Source organism: Charadrius vociferus, unplaced genomic scaffold (assembly GCF_000708025.1).
Source record: "Charadrius vociferus isolate BGI_N301 unplaced genomic scaffold, ASM70802v2 scaffold385, whole genome shotgun sequence".
In the NCBI taxonomy this organism is placed as follows: Eukaryota; Metazoa; Chordata; class Aves; order Charadriiformes; family Charadriidae; genus Charadrius; species Charadrius vociferus.
The window spans coordinates 5,281,968-5,300,527 of record NW_009648925.1 but is presented as its reverse complement, the minus strand read 5'-3'; the positions used below and the strand labels follow the sequence as shown (position 1 = coordinate 5,300,527).

The window sequence follows — 18,560 nt, the reverse complement described above, 5'->3', positions numbered from 1 at the left end:
TGTATCACGGACTCTTGTCAAGACTTTATCTATGTGGAAGCACAAGTCTTTTTCTGTTAAAGTTTTTGGGTTGAAGTCTGTTTATGGTGAGAAAGGAAATTCAGATTTCAGGGTGGGGGTAGAAGTAGTAAAACAAATGCAGATTTTCTGTTTGAGCTCACTAGGGAGCCTGATGTGGGGGATTGTATTAGAATGTTTCTGATTTGGCTTCTTTCTTTCAGAGGATTGTCTCCTGCAGAAGCGGAGTTCAATTATCTCAATACAGCACGTACCTTAGAACTTTATGGAGTTGAATTGCACTATGCAAGGGTAAGTTTGGATGAACTAGTGTTGTGATGTAAAAATGGATTCCTCTGAGATTTATGGAAAAACAAATACTTACTTTTAGTAAGCCTTCCTGGCTGCTGCTTACAAGATAAAAAAAAAATAATAATATCTTACTAGGTGCCTAACTGTGATTTACCAATTTTAGTAGCTGCTATTTCACTCTAGTGATTTTATTTCTTCGCTTAAATTTGGGCTTAGTTATACGTGTGTTATTCAGGCCTTGTTGGCCTGAATGCCAGTTCGGTTGACTGCTGGTGAATAAGAAAAATGTACTTGTTGAATGTGCTTTTGATATTTAAGGCTCTGTCAGCTTTAAAAAATATTTAGTCTGGTTCTGATTAGAACCAAATTCTAAATCATTATCATTATGTAATATGAACTGTTAATATAAGGTAAGCGTACTCTAATTTGATCTTGTCAGTTTTATCTGGTGAAGCAAGTAGCTCAAGGTCTTGACTCATACAATCTTAACCTGTTGGTACAGTGCTACCATTTCTGCAAAGCCTCTGAATATAATTATTTTTAGTAACTAAGACCCCTCTGGTTTTTAAATATTCTTGTGCTACTCCCTAAGGTTAGAGAACCTTGCAATAGAATTTGAAATGCATCCTACTTCACTGCTCTGTATCCTGCTGTTGTTGCACACATGTTGAGATCTATAGCAGGTGTTTGATTAGAGTGCAAAGATATTTCAGGAAAAATGTGCTATTTAAATACGCTTACAATATTGTTTGTTTTAGAATCTCTGCTCTCTGTGTTCTGAGATTGCAATTTCCTTTCAGGTAGGAATTTAAGTTGCTGGTTGCTTTTAGTGTAGCAAATGCCAAGCCAGTGTATTAGTGCTGTTATTTGTAATAAACTGCTAGAGTACTTTATATTGTATATTTCTTCGAAGTTGGTGGAAGACAGAAGATCTAACTTAAGAAATCAAAATTCTGCAGTAGCTTATAAAGAACTCAGAGCAAACATTCAGGCTTGTCCTAAATAGGAATGAATAATTTAATTCTCACTTGTCTTATTAAAATGCATTTCCTTCCATGTTAATTGAGATCTGGTTTACTATGTTTTTTTTAGAGGGAGAGAGAGGAGAACATAGATGAATGTTCAAAGATATTTATGTTGTTCTTGAAGTAATTTTCTCTTTTCTTTTAAAGGATCAGAGTAACAATGAAATAATGATTGGAGTCATGTCAGGTGGAATATTAATTTTTAAGAACAGAGTACGAATTAACACCTTTCAGTGGTAAGGACAGCTGTTTAAGCTAATGTTTTTGTTCATTATTTCAAAACATATTTTTGCAACTAACAGTGTCACATACTTTAAAAAAGATTGAAACTTAGTTGTAGCATATCAAGTTGTGCTATGGGTAATTTTATGATGGGGTTCTGCATGCTATGCTGTTAAATGATTGTGGTGCAAACTATAATGAATTTTAATACATTATTTTCTTCAAGAGTTTGTAAGCTGACTTTATGTTTAGGGCCAACGTTATGGTCTAGCTCACAGGCTTTAGAGAGACAACTGAACATAAAACATTAACCTGGAAAGTGATTGCTCTTACCTGTTTTGTCACATATAACTTAATTGCACTGTGTGTGTTAAATGTAATGAAGGTTTGGCACTTGAGGATAACTAAGGTGGAGAACTCGGAGTATTGTCATCTCTTCATCCATAAATAACCATTTTCATGATAAGGAGCAAAAAGTGAATTTATTGCAGAAAATGCTGTCATTTATTTCTTCTCTTAACTAAAATAGTTTTTAAAGCTGTTCTGTAAACATGGAGTTATCCTCATTAAATAAGTTACTCTAGTTATCAGTCGTCTTAAGTTGGGATCTTGTTCTTATTTATTCATATAAGAAGGGGAAAGATAAAAGAGAAATCCTGTCCTGCACAGTAACTTCTATAGTGCTCTAAAGAAATGCTCTGTAACTTCTGTAGTACTCTATAGAAGTTATGTTACCTTCCCCAGTGCTTTTTTTTTTTAGTTCTCTCAGAGGTAACCTTCCCTTGGTTTCCTTTGACTGGAATCCGCTTTGACAACCTTATTTATTAAATATGTCATTGAGTATGCTATAACAGCATTCTGAGTGGGTGAAGTCAGCCATATAAAATTATCATAATAAACATTAGTTTACCAGTCACAGAAGCTGTTTGCTCTAGAAAGTGATGAAAAGTTTTTAATTTTCCTTTGCTACTGATTTTGCATTTTTCATTTGCTGCTGATGTGTGTGCTTGGCCAAGGCAGCACTGGACTTTTTCTTAAGTTCTTGGCTGGTCTGTCATCTTCATATAAACAGATTAAATTGATTGCCACAATTGAAATTGGAAAAATTTTTCATAAAAAGAGAGAATCATAGAATGATTAGACTTGGAAGGGACCTTAAAGATCATCTTCCTAATGGGGACACTGCTCTGAGAGTAGGGTGCTAGTTAGCCTTCTCAGATGGCCCATATGAGGAGAAAAGAACAAAGGATAGCTTACCCCACAGACCTCACAACCAGTTTCAGCGACCAAGTTTGGGAACATGTGGAGGAGATGCCCAAGCTGTGAGTATCTGGTCTCAATTCAGACTTGTGCAAATAAGCAGGTATGCAGCAGGACCACAGCCCTGTCAAGCCACACAAATACCTGCTTTGCAATCAGAACATATGAATAAGTAGTCTATACTGAATTCACAGAATCATAGAACCTTAAAGATCATCAGCCATGAGCAGGGACACCTTCCTAGACCAGGTTGCTCAAAGCACCTTCCAACCTGGCCTTGAACACGTCCAGGGATGGGGCATCCACAGCTTCTCTGGGCAACCTGTTTGTGTCTCACCTCCCTCACAGTAAAGAATTTCTTCCTAATATCTAGTCTAAATCTACTCTCTTTCAGTTTAAAACCATTGTCGTATCGCTACACTCCCTGATAAAGAGTCTCTCCCCATCTTTCCTTTGGGCCCCCCTTTAAGTACTAGAAGGCTGCTGTAAGGTCTCCCCAGAGCCTTCTCTTCTCCAGGCTGGACAACCCCAACTCTCTCAGTCTGTCTTCATAGCAGAGGTGCTCCAGCCCTCTGATCATCTTCGTAGGCTTCCTCTGGACTCGCTCCAGCGGGTCCATGTCCTTCTTATGTTGGGGGCCCCAGAGCTGGATGTAGTACTCCAGGTGGGAGAGCGGTGTAGAGGAGCAGAATCATGTCCCTCAACCTGCAGGCCATGCTTCTTTTGATGCAGCCCAGGATGTGGTTGGCTTTCTGGGCTGTGAACGCACCTTGCTGGCTCAGGTTGAGCTTCTCATCCACCAATACTCACAAGTCCTTGTTCTCAGAGCTACTCTCAATCCATTTTCTACCCAGCCTGTATTTGTGCTTGGGGTTGCTGCCACCCACATGTAGGACATGGGGTTTTGTTGTTTTCTGTTAGCATGGGGTAAGATCCATTACCTATAATCAGTGACCTGTTTTCTCTTAGTAAGTTCCCTTGCAGAGATTTAAGATGTTAATCGCAGTCTTGATCTTCAACCCAATGAATTGTTGAGACATTCTGGTTTTATGTGCTAAGCTTAGTTTCAAGTTTTATTGTAGGATGTTACGTATTCTGTGGCTCACCATATTGAGAAACAGTGTGAATGGTGAAATTTTAGTAGATTTTGAGAGAAAGAAAAACCAAAGTTACAACATAAGTGTTATTCACAGCCAGATACAATTGAACATGGTAAACGTTTTGCCTGTAAGCATTCAAAGAAAAGTAAGGCTGAGGCAACTGTGGACCATGTAAATTTTCAGTCTCCATGGTGAGTTGGTTAAATTAAAACTGGATCTTGCAATGATAAGCCTGGAACTGCTATACTAGTCAGTCAGACCCTCCTTTATAATAGCAGCGTGTTCTAAGAAAGGTACCCTTCATCTGGTAAGAGTTTTGAAGTGTTAGAGCCATTTCTGGGTTAAGGCTGCTTTATAAATGCAATGCTGTAATGACCAGGAAGGTTTTAATTCAGGCTGCTTTTACTGCTGTTATTTTTGGGAAAACAGTAATAGTAGAAATAGGTTCTGTAAAACATGCCAGTAAATTACTGAGTACATACAATATAAGTCATAATTAAGCTACATGTCCCTGCTGGAAGCTAGAGGTTTCTGTGAGCTCCGCTTCATATTGTTTGCATGCTGATCTAAATTTTTAGTGTGGTTTTTGTGTGTGTGTGTAATTACCTAAACAATTCTTCTTTGTATTCAACCGTATCAGCTGACATCAGGGATATTAATTTCTTCCTGTGAAGACTATAGTACTAACATAATTATCTTTAAAAAAAAAAACCCAACACCAACCCCACCCCAACACCCCCCTTTTTCATCCTCTTATAGGCTTTCTTTTGCTATGAGTAAGGATCTGAAATGTCATTTCTCACAATACAGCTCACTAGTAGACCTATTACCTTTCTTTTTTATCCATAGTCATGCAGCTGTTCCAGTGACACCAGTACTGATGCTTTTTCTCCTTGTTTCCACTTATTCTTGTTCCTGTGCAGCTGGAGCTGTGTTATGTCTTCCCAGTGCTTTATGGCTACAGTGAATGTTTAGCTATCCCTTTTTCAATACTCCTGATCTGAGTTTTGAGACAAGTGAGAGGATAGACACGCGTGTATGTGGGAAGAAATAAAGGTTTAACTCTATTGCTCAGAGAAGAATCAAGTAAAGTATCTTTGCCCTCTCCCTCTTAATTTGATATTATATCTAATTTGCATATTACGAACCTTATGATCATGGAGAGAAATGAAACAGGAGGGAAACATGGCAGGAATAAGGCAAAACAAAGGAGACTGCCTTTTATCCAGTGTGTCCTAACTTGATCTTCCTGTATTGTGGGTAATCCCTCTTTTCCCCAAATAGTGCTGCCAGGCACAGAGACCTGGGAATCCAGGGAGTAGATCTTGCCCTTGAAGACCAAAGGAGAAGAGCATGGAGTACCTCAGCCTGTGCTTTGTTAGTAGATGACCCATTCAGCAGTGGAAACATGTTTTCCTCTGCCTTTCTGTCGTGGTTGGTGTACTCCTGGAAAGTTTTTTTGCTTTTCCATGTCCATTGCCAGTTGCAACCACAGTTGCACTTTGGATTTCCTAGTTTTATCCCTGAATGCTTAGGTAGTACTTCTGTGTTCCTCCTTGGCCATCTGATTCTGCTTCCGCATCCCGTACACTCCCTTTTGTGTTTGAGCTCAGTCTGCAGTTCCGAGTTCATCTAAACTGGCCTTCTTCCGTGCTTGCATGTTTTCTAACACATCGGGATTTTCCTGGATTGAGAAGATTGTCCTTTAAGACTGGCCACCTCTCCTCAGTTCGTGTGCCCCAAAAGGCAGCTTCCAAGGGATTTTGCATACCAGAGCTCTAAGCAAGCTGGAGTTTCTTCTCCTGAACTCCAGGGTTGTTTAGTCTGCTGCATCTCTTCTCACTTCTCGCGGGATCTTTAGCTTCACCATTTCACAGCTGCTGGAGGCAAGTTTGTCTTTGACTACTAAATCTGAACAGTCCTTCCGTATTTGTGAGTTGTGCTACCAAGAACATCTTCCCTAGCTTACTGGTCCAGAACCTGTGTCAAAGAAGTCTTGGTCAAGAAATTTGCTGGATTGCTTGTGTCCTGCCTTATCACCGTCCTGGCAAAGGGTTGGGGTGGTAAAGTTCTTAGTGAGAATCAGTGCTTGATATCACGAGACTCCTTCCACATGTTTTGAGTACAGTCCTGACTTTAGACTAGGACTTTTAAATATCTCTTCATTTTAAAAGATATATCTTATGATTCAGGACGTCTGAGATGACTGGAGACTGGAAAATTCATACCACGAAAATATTGTTGAGGCCCGCCTGTTCTTAGCCTTTTCCTTGGATATGCACCGTGGCCGACAGTCAGAAAAAGGAAACATGGGCAGACAGGTCTTTTGCTTTGGCTGATTGGGGATATTCTTATTTAATGACTAGCAGGATATTAGCAGTGTGTATGAACTCCTCTTATCTGCTGTATTTTTCGAAAATAGCTGAGATTCAGCTTTGCTGAGTCATTTCTTTGTACTTGAATGGTGATTCTTATGGGTTAAGTTAGACCTTAATGGCTAACGTTATAGTTTTGAGTCTGTTCCAAATGGTTTGAGGCTTAAGAGGCAGCTGACCTCACTCTGCTTATATTATGGAGTGAGATTAAAAAACAGTATGTACAGCTTTCATCCGTATCATTCTCTTTGAGTCTGTAAATCACCAAAGGCAGTAATTTCTTTAGCAGAAGAAGGAAAAAAAGAATAAAAGGTAGTAGAATGTTTTTATAAATGGAATAATTTTATTTATTTTCAGGTTTTCAGTTGGCATGCTAAGCAAATCTGATATGTTGTAGTGTGTGCAGTTTTGTTTTTAGAAAAGGTGTATATTAAAATGTTCTTTTAATTGCCCTGTACCCCCAAATTTTAGAAAATTAATCATAACATACTTCTGGTTAACTGCAGCCTAAGTAGTCTAATAAAACTTTTTTCTGTTTTTTCCACAGTCAGACTGCTGTAATCACTAGTGTGTAGCCCATCCAGAAAATTTAGGACCCATCCCTAATTATTCTTAAGCAATTGTTTGTCACAGGAGGTGCTAAGAACATTCCTGCATTGCCAGTGGAATAACATGATTTCAGTAGATAAGTTGTAGCCCCCTTTATAATTTCTAATCCTTGAGAAACTAATCAGGCAACAAACTGTTAAGAATTAAAAAGAAAAAAAAAGATGCTGCCTTTTTTTTTTTTAACTGATGGCAAAGCTAGGAGAGAAAAAAGAAATGGGAAAAGATTTAAGTAAGTATAATTTAAAGGCTAATATTCACAGACTGCCTTTATGTTATTTGAGATAGAGACTCTTTCAACAAATTAGGACGTCCAAGTTAGGCTCCTGTTCTGAATAGTCCCCTGGAGAAAAATGTCTCCATTTGGTTTAGTTTAGAAGATAATTTCTATATACAGATAGCCAACTTAGGTGCCTGTTAATGTTTTGCTTCTCATCCTTCCCAGTCTAGAGGGTTTTTTATTCCACAAGGCGATTAATATGCAAGTAGTAATTCCAGTCACTATTGAGGTCCCTGTATGTTCTTCATGAATACGTTTATCTCAAAAATTGTAGCACTGTCTTCACTGACATGTTTTGGTGTTGGGTTTTTTGGGGGATTGGTGGGGGGTTTTTGTTTGTTCGTTTTGGGTTTTTTTCTTTCTTTTGTAGCTTTACCAGGCCAATATAATAACTTGAAGTACAGAGACCATCAGAGATGACAGTTCAGATTAGTAAGGGTGCTCTGTATAAACATGCTGTGTAAAAGGTTGACTGTAACCCCTGAAGAGTTTGCTGTGTAGTTTCCTGCAAGTTAACTGTGTGATCTAAACTCTCCTTTTGCTTTGAGTTTCATAATTGTCAGTGAAATCTCCTTTGAGTGAGACGGCATTTGAATTTAGTAGTTTGCAGTATCATATCAGGTTTTTTTCTTTTTCAAAGTGACGAAAGTTACTCTGTTTTTTCTTGTTACAATTGTAACCTTGCTTTTATTCGTGACCACAATAATGCTCCTGTACTTAACATTTAATAAAGGATGTGTACTATCCTAATGTTGCATTTATTTGAAAAAGTATATTGTTAGATTGTAATGGAAGTATGGCCTGTCTTTTCCCATTTAGCATAACTAGCATTGCAGTGACCATGCAAAATTGTCTGTAATTACTGTCAGCATCTCGGATGTTTATAGATAACCTGCAAGATGAAAAGATCCATAGGCTGTTTTTTTCCTGTCATGTGATATTTTAAATGGTTTTTTTTCCTCCTCATAGTGGTTTCTGTGGTTGGAATGACCTTGGGGATAGAATAGCTCTTTGGACTTTGGAACTGGGAAAAGATACTTAAATTAGCAACTTCCTTGGGTTTAGGATGAAAAGAAGTGAATTTGATAGGTAACTTAAATGAATGGCTCATAAATTTCAAATTATACAAGCTATTTTATGTGATCTTTGATATCTTATTTTTTGTCTATGGAAATCTCCTGGAAATGAAATAAAATCTGTTCTCTCTAGAAAGTGTATTTTCAATAGGTGTATTTAAGCCTTTAACCATGATTCAGTATACTGAATTTTTAAATATTGTGATTTTATTTTTCATTTAGGTTGAAGATTGTAAAAATTTCTTTCAAGTGCAAACAGTTTTTTATTCAACTTAGGAAAGAATTGGTGAGTACTGTCTTAAATTTCATCTCAAAAAATGAAAGCAATGAAATTTCTCCATACTGCATGTCTGAATTATACTGACTGGTATTATCTTGATTCTTGCCTTTATTTGCAATTAAAAGTCCAGTTTCACCAACATTCTGGCTATTTTAGTTCTCAAATGGGCCATTACAATACTTTATAAGACTTCTTTTCATTTGATGTGTCTTATATTTTAGATACATTTAGTTTTACATTTGTGTGCAGGAAATCTAACTTGCTTATATAAAAGATGAACGGTGAAAACGTTGAAAGTAAATCAATATTAAATTTAAATTTTAGAAGAAACCACATTAAAGGTAATGCTTAATACTGCTTTAGTTTTATAAGTGCCTGTAAGTAAATGTTTGATTAAAACATGCCAATTTGTATTATTCGGATTTAGTAATACAAGTTGGCTTTATTACTTATGGTTAAACGGAAGAGATAAGAATGTCTTTGCTGTTTTAAATTACGTATGGTAATTTTTTATGCCTACTTCTAAATTCGTTAGGGAAAAAGTTGAAGTTTTCTGTGAAGGATCTGTGTATTTCACTGCTTGTGGGAGCGTGTTTGCTGCCCTGTAAAGCACCACAGGACCACTGCGTGTTCATTTAGCAAGAAATGGATTGTTCCACACCTCCAAGAGATTAGTCTAAACCCATCACAGACATATCACTGGGGAAAGATGAAGGAATTAATTAAAAACATGACTATGTGATTTAACTCATCAGATTAGTTAAAAGGTTTTGTGCAGTTCTTACAGCTGAAAGGAATTGAAGACCTGAAATACAGAGTTACTGACTAGATAAAAAAGATGGATTCTAGGCAGAAAAGCATCCTGAGTACTATAGGACTACTCCAAATCTAGAGACAATGTGGTGAGATAAGAAAAATAGAAGGAGGAAACACCTGTTGCATCAGATCAGGCCAATGGCTGGTGACTTGTACTAGTACTGAAAATAGATGTCAAACTGTATATCTTAAAAGCAGATCCTTTAAAATGAAGCCCAGGAGTTTGCAGTTTTCACAAATGCAACTACCTGACCTCATGCAGACACTTTGTGTATTAATTGACAGAAATTTAACCTGTGTGCTTGGAGCAGTGTGAGTAGCTATCAGTTCAGAAGTAGGGTAACAGGATTTTAGAGGATTTTGGAGTAATTACGTGTAGAAATAAATTAACTTTGGCTATTATGTGAAATAAACAGGAGTATCTGTCAACTTGAGCAGACATCATGCACTGTGAGCAGAAAAATTATAATGATACAAAAAAGGAAGGGGGGGGAATATTCCATTGTGGTGACACGGGTATTTCTTAATACCCTGGAGGAGCTGTAGGCTGGTTCTCAAAGGCAAACTGATCTCTGACAGGCACAGAGGTCAAATTTTATCTTCATACCAGTGTGTGTAAGTTGCATTACAGTTGCAGGCATATGGTGTATTTTGATCTGAGATGAGAATTTGGGGTTTTATTTGGAATTCGGAAATTATGAACTGTACTTGTTTTCTAAATCAGAATTTGAGGAAAAGACTATAATAGCAGAGTTCGGGACCTTGAAGATTGCGATACCTAGATAGAAAATTGGATTGGGTACTGTACTTCAGTGTTTTCTCTATTTTCTGCAGAAAAAAAATCTGCATATAATTGAAGGTAGTATAAAGATAGCTTTCTCATCTTGTTTTTTCTTTTGCTTTTTAGTGCTCTGCATATTGTTACTTGCACCAGAATGTAGTATACGTAACTAATGTAATTTCTCTTCTGAGACGCGTTATCCAAGCCAACAAATTAAAAAGCCTCGTACTGTTTTTCTTTAAACTGTATGTATCAGATGAAAACTGGTGGCAAGAACTTCATTTTCATTCATTCCAACTCATGAATATCTTAAGATCAAAGCTCAAATTTGGCTTCCAAAGAAGGCATACTTAAACTAATTTTTTAATCAAACCTAATATTAAAATTATTTCCAGAGTTACTTTCCCTGAGTAGACTCATAGGATAAGATTCATCTCACCTATATTCAGCTTTGGTGAGGTTAAAAGAACATGTTTTCTGTTTCATGATGATTAGCTAACCAAAGCTAATCGTTAGACTTCCTCTATAGTACCCAGACACATGCAAAGGGTGAAACATCTTGCATGAATTGGAAGTACATTTTAGGATGGATTAAGTTGCTCTTTGGGTGGTGTATGCTTACTTTTGCTTTCATTCCCAGTATTTTCCCAGTACATTTCATTAACAGTAAGGGGAGCCTAAATGGCTCTTTCTAGGCAGCAGAAACTAGGTGAAGTGACTCAGTGATTGCACATTTGGTATGTAAAATATCTCTGGTCTAGTGCTTTGAGTGTATATTTAAAAGCATCAATTTATGATATGGCAGTGAAAATACATTCGTGGTATGCTGATGATGTGTTTCAAAGTTGTGGGTAAATATATAACAAATTGTACAGCTGAGTAGCCAGATTTATTTGGATGCAAAGCTGAGGTGCTATAGGATATTAAATTAGTGGACCTGGGAGAGGAATTTTCCAGTGTATTTATTTTTTCCAAACTGGGCTGTATATGCTTTTAAGTAGTCCTAAACAGATATTTTTTTCAAATACTGCTAATGAGTGTTGAGATCTTTTAATTGCAACTGTCTTCAAAAGTGCAAGTGCCTTATCTTTTAATCACCTATTAAATTTATTCCCTGACTTGGCATTGCTTAGAGGCATCAACATAAGTAAAGAATTATTTGCCTACTTTCAATAGATTATATCTTTGTTTAAATAAATCACTTGAAGTCAGATGAAGCAGTTAAATGTCAAAGTCATTTTCCACTGGTAGCATAATATAATCTTGAATGGAAGCTGGTTGTATATTCTGACAATTACATAGCTGGAGCACGCATCCAGTGGAGTAGATTTTCTTGCCGTTGTTTCTTTATGATTTTGTGGGGGGAAAAGAATGTTACATGTATGACTTCTTTATCTGACGTTAGAAGCCCCCTGAGCCGTAACTTCAATGGCAGGGTTTTTTCACCATATTTTTTATTCTGCCGGTTTCATATGCTGCTTCCCTTACATGCTTTGAAGCTGTTTGAGAGTAGTTCAGTAGCTTTGTTTTTCTAGATGTGTCCCTAAGCTACTCTGGTTTTAGTTAGTGGCACCCTTGGCTGTTGTAACGTCAACAGCGTCAAACTCTTAATGCTGTCTAATGCACTAAAGTGGTCTTGATTCTTCGACAGCCAAATAACCTGTTCAGCATGTTCTTTTGCTCTTTTAGAGCCCCAATGTCCACTAAAAAATTACTTGAGTTGGTAACAAAACAATATAATAAGTTTTGTCCATGACTAAGACCTGGTTTCAGTGAGTGGCCAAAATTTTATATTTTTTTTTTAAATTATAGATAATATATCTGAAGTTTGTGCTTTGAATTTTTTCTTCTTACTGACTTTTGGAAAGAAGTTGGGCTAGAAACAGAAGGTGATACGTATGCTTATCTGCCTGAGTATATACTTGATCTTAAGTAATAGTGGCATCCATTAGATGCCTAGTTGATTGTTGCCTAATCCTATCAAAAGTTTCTGCTGTTGGGTTTTTGTGGGAAGAACAGATACTGTTGGCACAATCTGTGTTGCATTTAAATTTTCACAGGACTTTTGTCTACTATTTGTGGAATATTTTGAGTCTCTGGAGCATCTGCCACTTATAAAGTGCAAGTTTTTGTCTCAGAGAGGGTTGTAGGGAATTTTTGCTTTATTCTGGGATTTTCCTTCATTTGGGAAAAGTGAGAGAGACCCACTGGAGAATATGTTTTTCAACCCAGTTTCTCTGGGAGCGAGAGAGCTGCTCCAAAGTCCCTGTTTCAAATCAGGCAGAGGTGGGTTTGAATGAATGTCCCCACCCAAGGTGAATGTTCAGGGGCTGAGCTGTATGTGAGAGGGCCACCATATCCATTCTGCTTTTTTGTTTGGTTTTTGTCCTTTTAATAAAAGGAACCACAAACAGGAATTAGCCTTTACTTTGCACTATCCCTCCAGTGTTTCTTCTTGGATTCTGTAGGTAGCCTGCCACATAGTGTACATTTGTAAGGTTAGGATTTAAATTAACTTACGTGGTGGTATTTGGCTTACCTACAGTTTCGCACTTGGACCCTGAGCATCATCACCTGTGTTGCATTCCAGCTGCTTCGCTCTTCTCCCCCTCCATAGCAAGCAGACTGTTTTCCTCTCTCTAATAGGAACCATGGACACAATTAGTAAGATCGTCATTTCAGAGCAGAATCCAACTGTGACTCCCTGAGGTGGTCTTCTAACACTGCCTCAACAGACCTAAAATCCTGAAATACCTGTACGTCATTGTCATACCATTCAGCATCTTCCTGGAGCTTTGTGCTGTAAAAACGTTCTCGTAGGCTGCAGTATAGCTGTCCTGTTCTTTTATGTGCTTTTGGCTAAAGTAACATGGACGTTATAAATGTTGCCTTGGGGTCTTGTGCTGAGCCCACATAGATTCAAGCCTACGATTTTCAGCGAAAACAGGGGCAATCTTACTCTAAATCCAGCTACCGGACAGCGGTAGAACCAGGGTTTGCACCCCAGAGTCATCAGCAAAGATGAATTTCAAGTGCCCAACTTACGTTTGGATATTGCAGAACCTGCAAGGGTGGATGGGAGAAGGATGGATGCAGTTAGGAGCCAATGTCTTATACTCTTCTTTACTTTAAAGATTGATTCCTAGCTGTAATTGAGATGAAGGGTAGAGTTTGAGAATCAGTTCTCTCTGCACGGCAATGAAAGCCTTAAAAGCTATGAATAGAACTATTGTTAAGGTACCTTTAAAGCTCTAACACACCAAGTTCCTGTGAAAGTGCTGTTTCGCATTACAATTAAGCTGATCTAGCTGCAGCTCCTTCTCATGAGCGATACCAGCTCCTCCTTCATGCTTCATGCCTGATCTAGTGATCAGATGATGGCATGAGAATCAGATCAGCTCATTCTGTGGAATACAGACGAGGGGAAACAGCAGTATATTCCCCACCCCCCCCAGCCCATAATTATAATGCTTTGAGTGACATGAAAATGCGTGATCATGAGCTCATACAACTTTTCAAATTCTCTTTTCCAACAGTGTAAAAGGTTGACAGAGTATTAAAATTTGCTACATCATGAGAACTTCTTGCTGGAATTTAAAATCTTAGCTGGTTCATCCGTTACTGGATCCAGATGAGGCAGTCCATAATTTTATATAGTTGCTCTCTTGCAGAATAGTAATGTATCTTGTTTATATTATTGTACATTTACATTCTTGATAAAGCCTTTTTTAACTGAATAGGTAATGGACTGAATTTCTGTTACCTTGTTTGTGACTTTTAATTTTTAAGTACTACTTTTAACATGTCTAGAAAATACAGGGAACGGTTTGCGATACTGGGAAATTAAGAAGAGAGATAAGTAATTTTTGTAAGACATCAGGTTTTAGTCTCTTGCATATAATTTCCTGAATTTCATCAACAGATACTCAGAATTTGCTGTTTACTTTTAAATCCATTTTATTCTTTACCCTAAATTCATCTTGTGGCTGAAAATACCGTGTTGTTCTTAGCTGTTAATCACAATGACTTCCCAAATACAACACCGAGAGAAGAGTTACAGATCTATGCCCCGGTATCTCAGCAGATGTAAAGATGAGAAGGCCAGCAAAAGCTTCACTTGGAAAAGGAGTTTACTGCTAAGTGAAAACAGTTAAGGTGTGCGAAGTGCTAAATGTTGTGGATGATTTAGTACTGTGAAGAGAAAGCAAAGTGCTGCTGCTGTTTTCTGACCTAGGAAGGTTGTAATCAAGCTCCCTCAACAGGCAGAATAGCTTAGCTTGCTTTGCAATTTTGCTCCTTTCCTTTACCAGGAACCTAATTAATCATTTAGAAGTAGGTACATCAGTTGCTCTTGAGATCAGTACCTCTTCCCAATCTCTAATTGGCACATGTGCATGACAATTCCTTGTCTTAATTGTAGTAATCTTGAAACAGGGAGGCATGTTGCCTTTCAGTTCTTGAATCACAGTTTGGGTCCTTGAATGTAGTTTGGGTCCTATCTTTTGGGATCATTTCTTCCCATCTAGACTTGTTTCAATATCACTAAACAGACTGTTAACCTTTGAGCAGGCTCATTTAAAGAAAAAGAAAAAAAAATATGTTAGAGAAAATGTAGAGGTATTTTAAAAGGGTTTATAATGCATAAATTTAATGTAAAAGTAGAAAACCGCTTTTCAAAACATAAATAAAAAAAATACCAACCCCAAAGCTAACAGTATTATCTTAATTTCAGAAGTAACTGGGAAAATTTTTGTCTGAAATAATTTTTTCTCATTTTTAGCATGAATCTAGAGAAACGTTACTGGGATTCAATATGGTGAATTACCGAGCATGTAAGAATTTGTGGAAAGCTTGTGTTGAACATCACACGTTCTTCCGTTTGGACAGACCGCTCCCCCCTCAGAAGAACTTTTTTGCACATTATTTCACTTTGGGTTCCAAGTTCCGATACTGGTAAGTGTTGATTTGAAATGTATGGGAAAGAATATAAGAGAACAGGCAACTCATCAATAAACATAGGGAATTATTTAGACTCTATATTAAAAGGTGCAATAATTCAAGTAGCTTTTGAATCCTGCAACTGTTCCTCTCCCCTGTTGACCTATGTTTCAAACGTTGTCAGTAATTTTGTAGAATATTGTTGACATATAATTAATGTATTGTTAGCGGTCATTATTGAGCTAGTACTCTGAGATTATCTCACAGGCTGCATTTCTTCACCTGTTTACCTGCTGCATTATGTTTATATTAAAAATGTTGTTTCAGAACTTCAAAGTCTTTGGCCCAGTGTTTTTGAAAACTGATGGATTTCAGATCTTGTGTGCAGCTACAGCAACAAAACAGACTTAAATAAAGATCAAATAGAAATCAATGAAAAGAAGCTTGTACAAGTAAAGCCCACTTAAGCTAGATGCATACAAATAGGCAGCTAGGTGAAGACAAAAGAAATACGTGTTCTCCACCAAAACCAGCAGTTTAGAAAATAAGGATGAAATTAAGTCCATAACTTTTAAGAATGAGCTTGGCATAATAGGCAAAAATCTTGGAGGTGCAAAGAATGACTGTGGAATAACTATAATCCCCAAGTATAATTTCTGTTCTAATGATGGAGTGGGTGGTGTTGGTTTTTGAAGTGTTTTAACGTTTTTTATAAAAAAAACAACTTCTCAGTTAAGTAACTAAGTTAACTGTCTCTGCAAGTAATGCTGAATGCTGATGGTTTGAATCGTGCCTGGAGTAGAGAATAATGGAGCTACTACTAATCATCTGTCTAGAATGGCAACAGTGTCTGTGACGTACAAAGGGAGATGATGAAAAGCCAGAAAACACAATAACAGACTATTTCTGTTACACTTGTGAATTGCATAAATGTATAAAGAGGAAAAGTAATTCAGCGGCTAAATTTTTCTACCATCTGCTTTTTTTGACCAGCATTCACAGCACCCGTTTGAGAAACAGCCTTCTGTGATCCTGAACAGTGTTTGAGAGTTGGTTCAATGTTATTGTAGTGAATTTGAGGGAGCTTTTTCATTTCTGTAAAGATTTTGAATTTGAATCATTGCGGTTACTATTACAGAATAGCTGTTTGATGATGACATTCAACTTATGTTAATGTAAGATGAAAAAGGGAAACTGCATAAAAATGAAGAAGGTCATTAAAGTTAATGAAGCCGCCAAAAGACTAGAATTTCTGCAAGTAGTTTGAGATTTGTTTAGAGGCAGCATAATAGTAGTACCATGACACACAAGGAGAGAGTAAGGGCACTGGGCTTGTTCAGTCTGGTGAAGGAAGGGGGAATTTAGTAGCGAGCCTAAAGCTACTTCAAGGGCGGTTTCAAAAATGATGGAGCCAAACTTGTGCTGGTAATGGCAGGTGATAGAATAAGGGGCAACGGCCACAAATGTCACCTTGAAGATTCTAGCTGGACATTAAGAGATGTTTTTGTTTTTCCAGGAGGGTAGTGCATTACTGGAACAAGTTACCCAGAGAGGTTGTGGGATCTCTATTTTTGGAGGCTTTCAAAACTTGGCTAGACAAAGCCATGGACAGACATGACCTAGTGTTAGCAGAAGATTGAACTAGAGACTTCTCGCCAACATTTTTATGATTAAAACAAACTAATAAAATAATAAACTGCCAGGGCTAGACAGAATTATCTGCAGTTCGGAAAGAAATCAGAGACATGAAACTGAACTGTTACATGTGTTACATAATCTGTTCTTTCCGTTAGACTAAAAGATTCTAATGCAGCAAATTTTAAAGCAAATTTTTATTAAAAAAAAAAAAAAAGCTTCCAGGAGGGATCAAGACTACTGATGGGAAAATCTGACTTCTGTACACTGTCCTTGGATTTTCAAAGTGGTTCTAATAGTATTCCTCACCAAATGCTCGTTAGAGAAGTGAAACTGCCAAATATGAAGAGTTTTACTGTATATTAGCAAGTATTTTAACCAGATGGCAAACAAGTAGGTCCCTTCTTCGTGACAAAGGGAAGTCACCACTGAAGTGATACAGGTTTTTGTAGTGAAAGCTGAAGTTGACTGTAGAAAGTTCCGGTGGTATGTCGCAATGTTAGTAGGCAATAAAACGGTAGAGCAAGTTTCATGTCCAAAAAATGCAAAATAATCTACACAGGGAGAGAAAAGAGGAGGAACGTAAATAAGCTATTAATGTCTTGGAGCTTTGTAGTTAGTTCTCTGAAAATGTTAAATCAATTACTAGTAGCTGTTAGAGAAAGGCAAATACAGTGTTACTGGAAAGGAACAGAGGAAAATGTAGACAGCTTACTGCTTGTCAGAGGTAAGAATGTATAACTCGAGGAAGTTAGCAGGCAGCAGGTTTGAAAGGAGAGATTTCTTGGAATCGCAGCATGACAGAAGTTGGAAGGCAGCTCTGGACACTTGTCTAGTCCAATGCCCTGTTCAAACAAAGTCCACTATAATAGGTTGCCTAGGACTGTGTCCAGCCATGTTCTGAATGTCACCAAGGATGGAAACTCTGCACCATCTCTGAGCAACTTGATGCGGTGTTTGACCACCTTCACAGTGAACCTACATTTTGTAGGTTTTTCGTTGTTGTTGTTTTTCCCTCGCTCTGTTTAAGTAGGATATCTCATATTTCAATTTGTGCCCATTGCCTCTTGTCCTGTCTCTGGGCTCCCTTGAGAAGAGTCTGGCTGTCTTGTTTTACTTCCCCCTCTAGGCATTCATATGCGCTCATTTGATCCCGCTGAGCCTTCTCTTCCTAAGGCTGAACAGTCCCAGCTCTCCCAGTCTCTCCTCGTATGCCAGATGCTCCAGACCCTTAAGTGCCTTCACGGCCCTTTGCTTGACTTGGGGGACCCTAGAATTCAACACAGCACTGCAGATCTGGTCTGGTCTGGTCCAGTGTTGTAAAACCTGCTTTCTAGCCAGTTGGCCCTCAGCCGGTGCCTGGCGTTATTCCTCCCCAGGTGCGGGTCTTTGCATTTCCCTTCACTGAATTTAGTGAGATTCCGATAGGCCCATTTCTTCAGCCTTCACACATCCGGTAGTTCTGTAATATGAATGTGAAAACAGGGAATTATTCTTTGATTTCACAGGTAAATGTCCCTGTACATGTTGTGGTTTGGGCCGGGCTGGCCACCAAACAAACAACGGATTTGTAATTTCAGAGATTGCAGTTAGTTACAAGAGACTTAACTGAAAAGTAAAATTACTGAAAAGAAAATTGGTTCTGTTTTACCTCAAACCAAGACAGAAAAGAACAGAGGTTTAAATATCAGTATCTTCTTCGGACATGTATACTGTGACTCTGTGCCTTAGTATGAAGTTATAAATGGGGAAGTGGCTGCAAAAGGGAGTTTTTCTGGTATCTTGCCACCAATTCTTAACTGCTGATAGACACTCCCAAAAGAAAATTAGGTATTTAAAAAAAAAAAAAAACCACCA

General features: G+C 37.8%; 1 protein-coding gene across 1 annotated transcript in view; it reads left to right on the top strand.

Annotated features, from left to right (window-relative positions):
- Positions 1-18,560, top strand: part of PTPN4 (protein tyrosine phosphatase, non-receptor type 4 (megakaryocyte)) — a 70,680-nt gene that overhangs the window by 18,086 nt on the left and 34,034 nt on the right. Inside the window, exons 8-11 of the mRNA XM_009887282.1 lie at positions 222-309; positions 1,482-1,570; positions 8,476-8,539; positions 14,911-15,083. Coding sequence (XP_009885584.1) covers positions 222-309; positions 1,482-1,570; positions 8,476-8,539; positions 14,911-15,083 — 414 coding nt within the window. The remainder of the gene's footprint in view (positions 1-221; positions 310-1,481; positions 1,571-8,475; positions 8,540-14,910; positions 15,084-18,560) is intronic.